The 10,255-nt window shown below is 39.9% G+C and overlaps 2 protein-coding genes across 2 annotated transcripts in view; one reads left to right on the forward strand and one right to left on the reverse strand.

Annotated features, from left to right (window-relative positions):
- Positions 1 to 4,107, forward strand: part of LOC105229018 (alpha-tocopherol transfer protein-like) — a 30,769-nt gene extending 26,662 nt beyond the window's left edge. Inside the window, exon 2 of the mRNA XM_011209061.4 lies at positions 2,837 to 4,107. Within this exon, the coding sequence (XP_011207363.2) occupies positions 2,876 to 3,853 (978 nt within the window). The 5' untranslated portion in view covers positions 2,837 to 2,875 and the 3' untranslated portion in view covers positions 3,854 to 4,107. The remainder of the gene's footprint in view (positions 1 to 2,836) is intronic.
- A 6-nt stretch (positions 4,108 to 4,113) lies between these two features.
- Positions 4,114 to 10,030, reverse strand: LOC105229019 (peptidoglycan recognition protein 1). Its single transcript, XM_011209063.4, has 5 exons — positions 9,562 to 10,030; positions 7,023 to 7,421; positions 4,830 to 5,017; positions 4,627 to 4,774; positions 4,114 to 4,566 (listed from the first exon to the last, which is right to left on the reverse strand). The coding sequence occupies exons 1-5, from the start codon at positions 9,566 to 9,568 to the stop codon at positions 4,361 to 4,363; spliced, it is 948 nt and encodes a 315-aa protein (XP_011207365.2). The 5' UTR covers positions 9,569 to 10,030; the 3' UTR covers positions 4,114 to 4,360.
- Positions 10,031 to 10,255: the final 225 nt, after the last annotated feature.

Below are 10,255 nucleotides of genomic sequence, written 5' to 3' on the forward strand. Positions count from 1 at the left end.
CTCCACAAAGCTTATAATGCTTTCATGCCTTTCTATAAACCTTGTTTCACAAAGGCGAACAAGTCGTCTTTTTTTGCTTTCTGGTGCGTGCTTCTGTATAACGTCCTGGAAAGTTATGTTTACATTTGAATGGTTTCTAAATAAATTTTCTATTTCATTGACAATACCAAGGCAGTTCCGTATTGAACGTGCTTTTGGATACAGTTGTCTTATCCTGGTTTGCACTCCACTTAAATGCCCTGACATGTTTGCTGCTCCGTCATATCCCTATCCAACCAACTTTGCCATATCAAGATGGAGATCTGTACAACGCTTAAGTATGACTTTTGATAAGTTTTCAGTCACCGTCTAGTGTAGTTGCGTACGACTGTTATAGGTTTGAGCTGAGTTGTGTATAAGAGTTTCAAAAGATTCAGTCAGTGATAAATCTTTTTTATTTGCGATTTATTTAAAAAATTTCCTTATTTCGGGGGGGGCTTCAGCCCTCTAGCCCCCCCCCCTGGCTACGTGCCTGGTTCAAGTCTAGTCTCTTCCTCAATTATATTGTACAATATATAGTATATTACACTTTTTACGCAAAAATAAGAATAGAAACAATTTGCGCAATTATGATCCCATTGGTGTGATTCACGGATGACGAAAATAAGTTGATCGCAAATTATCTCATCAGGAAGTCATCAAATTTCAATTATAGAAAAAAATGTAGTAGAACTTATATGAGATAATATTCAGATTGGTGTATTTATGCAAAATCTAAAGTATGAGGCTACATTGGAAAACAAGAACAACTGCTTTTAATTATAATACTGGCATATAAGGTATCTTATATATCTATATCTTATCTATATATTTACCGGTTGAAGTGTGAAAGCTTCTGTAGTTCCTTTTAATGGGTTATCCAAATGAAGGTCCTTTTTTCAATAGTCTTTTTTGACAGATCATGAGTGAGTCGTATCAAGCTGTCACGTTATTTTTGTTCAGTATTGTATGGCTTTTCATCATGGAAAGACTTACGCCTTAAAAATTTTTACAAATCGTTCAACTTTGTTAAGAAAATTCACGTTTTGTAAAGAATGTGTTTCGCACGCTTCGCCCAACTTATGGTCAAGATAATCGGCCTACTGAGCGTTCTATTCCCAATACCATCACCCTTTTTGAGATCCAGCATAAATTATGGAATAATATTTAACCGAATAGACCACGTCCAGCACGTAGTGAAGAAAATATAGCAGCCGCAGCTGAGAGTGTACACGAAGACGGTGAAGAGTCCATTCGGCGCCGTTCGCAGCAACTTGGTCTGACGTATGGAACGACTTGGCGCATTTTCCTTCGTGATCTTAAATTGAAAGCGTACAAAATACAGCTTGTGCAAGAACTGAAACCGTTCGACCTTTCTAAGCGACTTCTATTCGCTACATAGGCTCTTGAAAATTTCCAAGAAGATTCGACGTTTTCGAGCCAAATTTGGTTCAGCGATTAGGCCCACTTCTGGCTCGTTGGGTACGTAAACAAGCAAATTGCTGTATTTAGGACGAAGAGCGACCTAATGAGATTCAAAGGCTGCCATTTCACCCAGAAAAAAACAACGGTTTGATATGATTTGTTGGCCGTTGGAATCATTCGTTCAAAAATGATGCCAGTGAGAACGTAGCCGTTCATGGCGACCGTTATTTCGGTATGATAACCGACTATTAGATGCCTGAAATTGAAGCTCGTGGTCTGGACGTCATTTGATTTCAACAAGACGTCTCCACTTTTCACACATCGCATCAATCAATGGATTTATTGAAAGAACATTTTGATGAGAAAATAATTCATGTTTTGGGCCGGTCGAGTGGCCAGCAATATTGTGTTATATCACAACATTAGACTTTTTCCTGTGAGGATATGTAAAGTCAAAAGTCTATGCGGACAATCTCGCTACGATTCAGGTCTTGTCCAAATCATCACGGGTGTCAGCCGCCAGTTACCCGTCGAAATGCTCAAACGAGTCATCGAAAATTGGAACGAATGGATCATCTGAGACGTAGCCGAGCGCCTAACATTTAAATTAGATAATCTTCAATATATAAATGCTAAATAATGTTCTTTGTTTCTGCGTATATTCTTTAAAAAAGTAGGCTACAGAACTTTTATTCTATATGAAGTACCCAAAAATTAATGGAATAACATATATTTAACTTTATTTATGAATTCGGAAGGGACTTAGTGTTTGAATGAATTTTTGGGCATATGCTATGGCCATCTCGACATCCTGTTTGTCGAGTCTTAAACGCCTTTCTTTTACACAGCTCTTCTTTATTTGACAGTAATGTATGTTAGTTCCTCAGTTTTAATTTGTTGTATCTCCCCATAACATGACTCAGGTATTCAATTAATCCAAATTTTTGCCTTGATTCGACGACTAGCTTGCTTAGTTTAACTTGCTGTAAAGCTTATTTCAAGACGGTGGAAAGCATTTGGGCCTTCGATTGATATTTAAGTATTGAATCAAAAAGTGTGCATCATTTTGTGGTTTCGCTCACCATTGACGGTAACAAACGTTACTCCATCTGGAGTGAACGCTTCAATTTTGAAAAAGTTCAAATCATATTATCTTAAAAATATAAACCACACTAGGTTTAACTCTTCATGTTGAGAGCGGCCTAGAAAAAATTCTGAAAGCAAACACTTTTTAATTTATACTTTCGGGGTTAAGACCGAATTTCTGGCGATCTTCTACTAATACCTTCATAGTTTTCGACTTCAAATCCCTTGTTGTAAAATATATTCATTATAAATATGAAATGAAATTACAAACCATTTAAATTTACGTAATTGTTTTTTATATTTGTAGCTATTTCTCCAGTGAGCGCTTAATTTTGAACACTTAACCATGAAGCAAACCATCGAACAATTGGCAGATGTCGAGCTAACGGAAAACATGCTGAAGATTGCGAAACGTGAATTGCGTGAAGATAAATGCTCGCGAGAACAAAGTCTGGAACAAATGCGCAACTGGGTACTCAAACACGAAGACTTACGAAATGTACGACTCGACGATCAATTTCTACTACGTTTCCTGCGTTGCAAGAAGTTCAGCGTGCCTATGGCGCAGCAGACACTACTCAAATACCTAAATGTACGACGCACCTTCCCGCATATGAGCACACAGTTGGACTTTCTAGATCAAAAGTTGAATGATATTATCAGCAGCGGCTACATCTTCGCCTCGCCGAATCGTGACAAGCACGGACGTCGTGTTGTGGTCATCAACGCCAAAGGCTTCAATCCAAAGATCTATAATAGTAGTGATCAAGCGCGTGCACATTTTCTCACCTACGAGTGTCTCATGGAAGATCAGGCTACACAAATTTGCGGACTCGTGCACGTCGGTGACTTTTCCGGCGTCACCACGACACACGTGACCAATTGGAATCCAACCGAATTTGCCCGCGTCTTCAAGTGGAGCGAACAATCGCTCCCATTGCGACACAAAGAAATCCACTTGGTCAATGTGCCAGCGACGCTGAAATGGTTGATCGATTTCGTAAAGGGGCGTGTCAGTTCGAAAATACGCAATCGCCTCACACTCTATACACAAGACAAAGAATTGGCAAAACATGTTGATCCAGCTTGCCTGCCACAAGAATTGGGCGGTCAAATGCCGCTTAAAGCGATAGTTGAACTGTGGAAGGCGGAATTGCTCGCCAAGCGTGAAACTATACTCAATTTGGACAAGATTGCGCTGTTAAGCGATCGCGGCATCTTGCGCAAAAGTAATTACAGTAGCGAGAAAAGTAGCAACGGCATGAATTTTGTGTCGCAGATCGAGTCAATTGAGGGCAGTTTTCGAAAGCTGGAGTTCGATTAAGCTTCCAAGGGAAGTGGGTTATAGGTTGCAAAACGAAAGTGGTGATGTGGTAGACGTTTGAGCCAAGCTCACAGATGCTGTGTTGATGTGCGTGTTGTGTTAATTTACATTACTTAATGTTTAAGTTTAAGAGTTTTCGAAGAGGAAATAATTATAAACGATTTAGCTGGCGGTCAGAGAAGCGCCTTGTGGAGTGAACGCTTCATTTGGTGGCTTTGTTTAGTATTAACTATAGATAGTACGTGTGAAAAACATTGAATTATATATGTGTACAAACATATATTTATACTCATGTATATTGTTATACATATGTACTTTAAATACAAATACAATGCTTCGTGCTTTTGTGTAACTGCGTAATGGCTAAATAAATCATTTGCTTACTTTTTAAATAGTAAATTAAATTGTTTTAAATTTTTTTCACTTGATCTGGCATGAAAGAATTACTTGAGTACTCTACTGAAATCCATAATATCTGGAGATAGACACACAACCGTTGTGGCAAGCTCAGAGCACCTGTATGAGCCCTTTGAACTGCGTCCACTGGCTAATAGCGCCGAAGAGCGCTTTGCCATCAACTTCGCTGTTTGTTAAATTTTGTAAGCCGTAAATTTTGTACTGACGCTGCAGCTTCTTTTGTCGCACCGACTCCGCAATAAGTGATAATGTTGAACGCAGCTGCAAAGCGTTGGGCGCCAGTGTTGTATAGTTGCCTTTAAGTGTGATAGAATATTACAAAAACTTGGAAGGCACAGCATGACAAACAGTCCTACCTATGAAAGCGATCACCAGCGTTGCATTTTGCGCCACCCAATTGAGGCCGCTTTCGTAGTTCCAGCCGCGTGCTTCATATGTCTGACGATCACCACCGATTAGGAAGTTAAATGGCACCTCCTGCGCCATGCCAAGCTGCTTTTGGTACTGTTAAGTAGAAGATTTGTAAAAAATAAATATTATTACTATTTATAGTATCTACCTGTTTTTGTAGTCCCTGCAGTATTTGTAGACATTTGTCCAGTTTTTCACAACCGGATCCACCCGTCTGCATTATAACGATATTTATGACGTTGGAAAAGTTGAGGAAGTCTGCAAGTGGCACGGAAACATTGCTCCAAATGTCACGATGCACGAGATCCAACGAGAATTGCAAGGCCGGTATACGCGCTAAAAAATAGATTATAGAAAACTGCTGTTAACGAATAACTCTACTAATTAAATTTTTAATAGAAATTAGGAAAAAATTAAAGAATACAACTCCATTCTAAACTTTCTAAATGTTTTGATTTTCAGCGTTGTGTTCAACTAAAGAATGATCCATTTCGAGGTTTCCTACTTTAGACTTTACATATTCCCACAGGAAAAATTCTACAGTCTAATAGACCGACACAAAACGTGAAATTATCTGCTCACCGAAGTGTTCTCGCAATTAGTCCATTGTTTGATGCAATGTGTGGGAAGTGTTACCGCCTTGTTGAAACCAAATGGCGCCGATATCACGAGCTTCAATTTCAGGCATCAAATAGTCGGTTATCATAGCGAAATAGCGGTCGCCATTGACAGTTACGTTCTCACCGGCATCATTTTAGAAGAAATGATTCCACCGGCCCACAAACCACAACAAACCGTTGTTTTTTCTGGATGAAATGGCAGCTCTCGAATCTCTTCAGGTTGACCTTCGTCCCAAATGCAGCAATTTTGCTTGTTTACATACCCAGTGGGGCTCATCGCTGAACCAAATTGGCTCAAAAACGTCGGATTGTCTTGGAACTTTTCAAGCATCCATATAGCGAGACGAGGTCAATTGGAAAGGTCGAACGGCATAAGTCTCGATATAAACTGAGCAAAGTCGTTCCATACGTCAGGCTGAGCGGGTGCGAACTGCGCGAACCGACTCTCGACAGCCTTCGTGTACACTCTCAGCTGTGACTGCAATATTTTCTTTACTGCGTGCTGGACGTGATTTATTCGGTCGAATATTATCCATCTTCTGACCGATTATTTACTTCAGATGGTCCAATGACCGCTAGGGACCAGCTCGCAGTAAATGACTCCCTGCCAACCCACCATACCCATAGCTAAACTTACCCGACCCTTAATCCTGGTTTAGACACCGTTTACACTGTTTGCTGCATTCAATCAGGACCGCTTCAAAAGTGGATCGGACATCAGCGATACGCAGATGGATATTGGCCCATAAAATTTTTTATGTTAACTCGTGTGACAGCCATATATCAGGTTTCTTTTGTATTCAGTCTTATTTCAATGGTACCAAAAGTTACCAATACTGAGCGAAGCAATCTCAAAGAGATTTTTTAGTAGAAAATACTTCCTTTCTATCACCATATAACGTACCCTCTAAAAAATTAATTTCTTTACAAGTTCGGTTGGTCTTTGCTTGACTCTATAGTCGTTTAAAAGGGTTTAGTCGACTATGAAGTAATACCGGATATGTCGGATAGCATCTGGCTATTAAAGATGTAGCCATGTTTAGAAGTTCACGCAAATGAGGAAAGTTCTCTGATTGCAATGGCGTAGCCAGAAACGATTTTTTCATATGGCTCACGACTTTCGGTCTTAAACCAAGTATCCTCTGGGTATCCAAAATCATCCGTTTGAAGACAAAACATGCCCCCCCAGGATTTGGGCGCCGAGTCGCTGGGTTGTAACCGAGTAAGCAGTGTCTACGCCAATAAAGAAGAAGAAGAATAAGAAGAGGAAGATAAGAGCTATGCTTCGCATATGTCAACGAGGATTTCTGCTTTTCAATTGCATTTGGTGAATTAGTTGACTTGAAACCTGACTGACTGACCTTTACTTTTATCAGCTTTTACCCGAACTGTCCTATCACAATGAAAAAGAGATAACGCACGTACGAAAGATAATGGATCTTGAACCCACTTAGTAATATGAACAACGCACAGTCTGCGAGTATTTGCCTTGGACTATATGTATGTATTTGTATAGGTGTAGATTAGTGCCATAGATACCTTAAATACTGTTGCAATATACATACTATGTAAACTTATGTACTGAATGCGTTATATATTATACGAAATAAAACAAAGAAATTACTTCTACATGCATTCGCACTCAAATCTAACAAACAAACAATTCATTTGTATACAAATGTTAAGTAATTATTTTTTTTTTTAATATATTCGAAACTTACATTCAGCAATCAAGAGATAAGTGGCGATAACACAGCCACCGGCTAGAATCAAAACAAATGTCATAATTTGCAAATATGAGCAGCAATCCCTTCTATGTTTTCCCATCCCGGCGTGCTCATGTCCAGCATAATCGCCTTTGACACTCGAATTATCATTATCGCTGCCATAGCTGCTGTCTGCTGCACTCTCACTCACATAGCCATCACTGAAAGCCGCCGCTGCCGCCAACGATGTGCCACCATAACTTTGACCCTTCTTCAAGAGCGGTGTCCGCTCGTTCGCATTCATAGCGATCAACGTTGATTTCACCGTCGACTGTGCTCCGGGAGATGGGCGCGAGATGGGTGCATAAAACGAACCCCATGGCATCACCAATCGCTCGCTTTGACGTACAGCATCTTTGTCAAAATGAATAAGAGTTATTAGTAGAGTACGTAGTAAATTGAAACCAGTTATTAATTTGATTAGACGCCAAAAGTTGGTTAGCAACGTTTCTAGCCGCGCGAAGAGTTCCTCATATTTCTGATCGTGTTCGTAATAGTTTATGAAATTGTCAATACTGCGATTGCTTAGCTGCAGTGGCATACTCGAACTGAGCTCAGAATTATCACTGCTTGGCGTGAGAATATTTATGCCCACAACTTCGTATCGCTATCGTCGAGGACCGACAATGGAGCGACAATCTACTATGTGCAATTTGTAAATATTTGATGGGAGCTTTAGAGACATATGATAGCGACGAGATATCTTCGCACTGTGTGTTTCATATGCCAGTTTATATATGTTGTATATTATAAACATATGTAATAGCGTAAACAAATATATATGTATAACATATGTACACAAGAATGCACAAAGTACATACCTATATACATATTTGTTCCAGTTTTTGATGAAAAGATGCACAAAGGTTCAAGAAATACAGATAGAGACTGTACTTAACTAATGACCGCATTATCATTAAGAAGAGATATTTACTCAGAGTATTTTTTTTAGTATTTGTAACTGTTTAAAAATTCACTTGGAAATCTTCACTCACTTTGACTTCATACTGGATCACTTGGATCATGGAGTGGCCAAACCGAACTCTTGCGGCTCTTTCTCCACCCATGTACCGGCGAGGGAGTTATGGGTGGGAAGAAGCCGTTGGAGGAGAGGGGCAGTGAGCTTTTTTACGAATGGGTCAAAACTTAGGAGGAAGAATGGTGGAGGGGTTTACTGTCAGGAGCTCTCTATCAACTCCAGCTTCAGACTTCATGACTATTGCAGTATCTTCCAGGCTGAGGTTGCAGCCCTTAAGGTAGTTGTAGATTTACTGCAGCTTTCTTCAGTGAAGTGTGGATGGTCACTTCTCAGATAGCAGAGCGGGGATACTAGCCTCGAACTCATTGACAGGGTGTTCAGGGCTGGTCAAAGAGTGTCTAACCTCGCTAACAATAGTATCGAGTGTCTTTATGATAAGACTGGTATGAGTGCCAGGCCATAACGGAATCACAGGAAATTGTAAAGCTGATGAGTTGGCAAGAAAAGGCACCCTAGAACCGGTATCGGTAGAATAGAAGCGGGTCGGTGGTCCCGTATCTTCTTGCGTTCTACTAATAAATAGCTAGGCTCCATCAGCGCTAGGCCACCATCCGCACATGCACTGTCGCAAAAGCCTTTTGGCTCAAAATCGATTGCAAGAGATCTAGTGATCTCTTTGCCATCAGCAAGGCTAGCCTTTCCCTACTTTTGGGGCCTTTAACGGCCATTGCTCTATTGGCGTCCACAAAGTAAGGCTGGGAATTCTACCAGACGCCTGAAGATAAGGTGGAAACAACTCAACACTTCCTTCTTGACTATCCCGCCTTTGGAAGGTCAAGACTTAAACACCTGGAAGCATATACCTAGATCTCCTAAGTATTTAAGCTATTTTTCCTCATTTTTTTGCTTCCTGAAAAGTGATGGAAACAGTTCAAGCCCTGCTGGATTTTATTTGACGTTTCTTTTGTGGTTTCTCATTTTCATGTAGATTCGACATGGTCTACTGAGGCGTGGATAATTTTGAGTAGAGATAATAATTTCTCTTCTCTATAATTTTAGTTTCTTCCTCTGTTGTCATTGTTGCTGCCGAATAACGAGTTGACAGTTCTTTGACTGACAAAAGCTCGAGTTCATTTCGGTTCCGTAAACCCGATTGTCGTTAAAAGAGTCACTTTCTTCATCGATCGATTTGGTTAAGTTTTACAAAATTATATTTTAAAGCACATTCTTTATTGGTCAAGGAACAAGTCTCTGGAACTCCTATATATCGCTTTTTCCCAGAATAAATCTTATGCATCACAAAATTTTCCTGCTGGGAGCATAGTCTGAAACTAATTATGCAAACATACGAGTATGTACATACTTATATACCCGTAAGAAAGTTATTTCTTTCATTTGAGGTACACTGATCAGCTGGCCAAATGATCATAAATCAAACGTTGCTGAACCTCAAAACTAACTAAGTAACATATACCACAGACTACAAGTGTATAAGATAATTCAGATAGCACTCACCTGCCATATCGTGAAAGTAGAACTCGAACCGCGTCTTCGCAAAACTTCAAAATTTGATCCTCAACTAAATTATTGTGTTATTTGCACTTTCTTGCCCTTTGCTAGCTTTTGGAGGCTACCCAGAGGCAAATAATTATATTGACTATTATTGTTGAAATTTGCTGTTTGTAGTTGTTGTTCTTGCTGTCAGACGTCAAACCGCCAATTCTGATCCGCGAAACCAATTGTTGTGAAGTTGTTCATTCTTTTAACAAGCGAATAAGCACTCATCAGCGATTTTTTGTTTTAACACGGCTGCCTGTGTGTAAGTTAGCAGGAATAAGAAAAATATTTGAAACGACACGGGCTGTCTGGTCCACACTTTTCGAGAGCAATTGTGTTTCTGTGGTGACTGTTGCTGAGCGCGACTTTAATGAGTTTGAAATGAGCGCGTTGGCGGACAAGTGTTTTGAATGCGGAACGCTGATGAATTGATACCGTTCAATGACTGACAACAACTTCTGATTCTACGGGATGCATGTAAACAAACGCACATAAACAAACTAACAAATTCTTTATGCATATAACAAACACACACTCGCACACACAAATATTGCATTTGTACATTAGGTTGGCTCATAAATGAAAATTTTCTAATAACATGTTTACCTTACATAACCCGTCTGAAGCACAACAAGTGGCGGGCCGACCGAGC

This window comes from Bactrocera dorsalis, chromosome 5 (genome assembly GCF_023373825.1).
Source record: "Bactrocera dorsalis isolate Fly_Bdor chromosome 5, ASM2337382v1, whole genome shotgun sequence".
Lineage (NCBI taxonomy): Eukaryota > Metazoa > Arthropoda > Insecta > Diptera > Tephritidae > Bactrocera > Bactrocera dorsalis.

Coding starts and splice junctions, on each gene's coding strand:
- LOC105229019 (XM_011209063.4), bottom strand. Junction 5,018..7,022: donor TTATCTCTTGATTGCTGAAT/GTAAGTTTCGAA, acceptor TCTATTTTTTAG/CGCGTATACCGGCCTTGCAA. Junction 4,775..4,829: donor TGCAGGGACTACAAAAACAG/GTAGATACTATA, acceptor TCTACTTAACAG/TACCAAAAGCAGCTTGGCAT.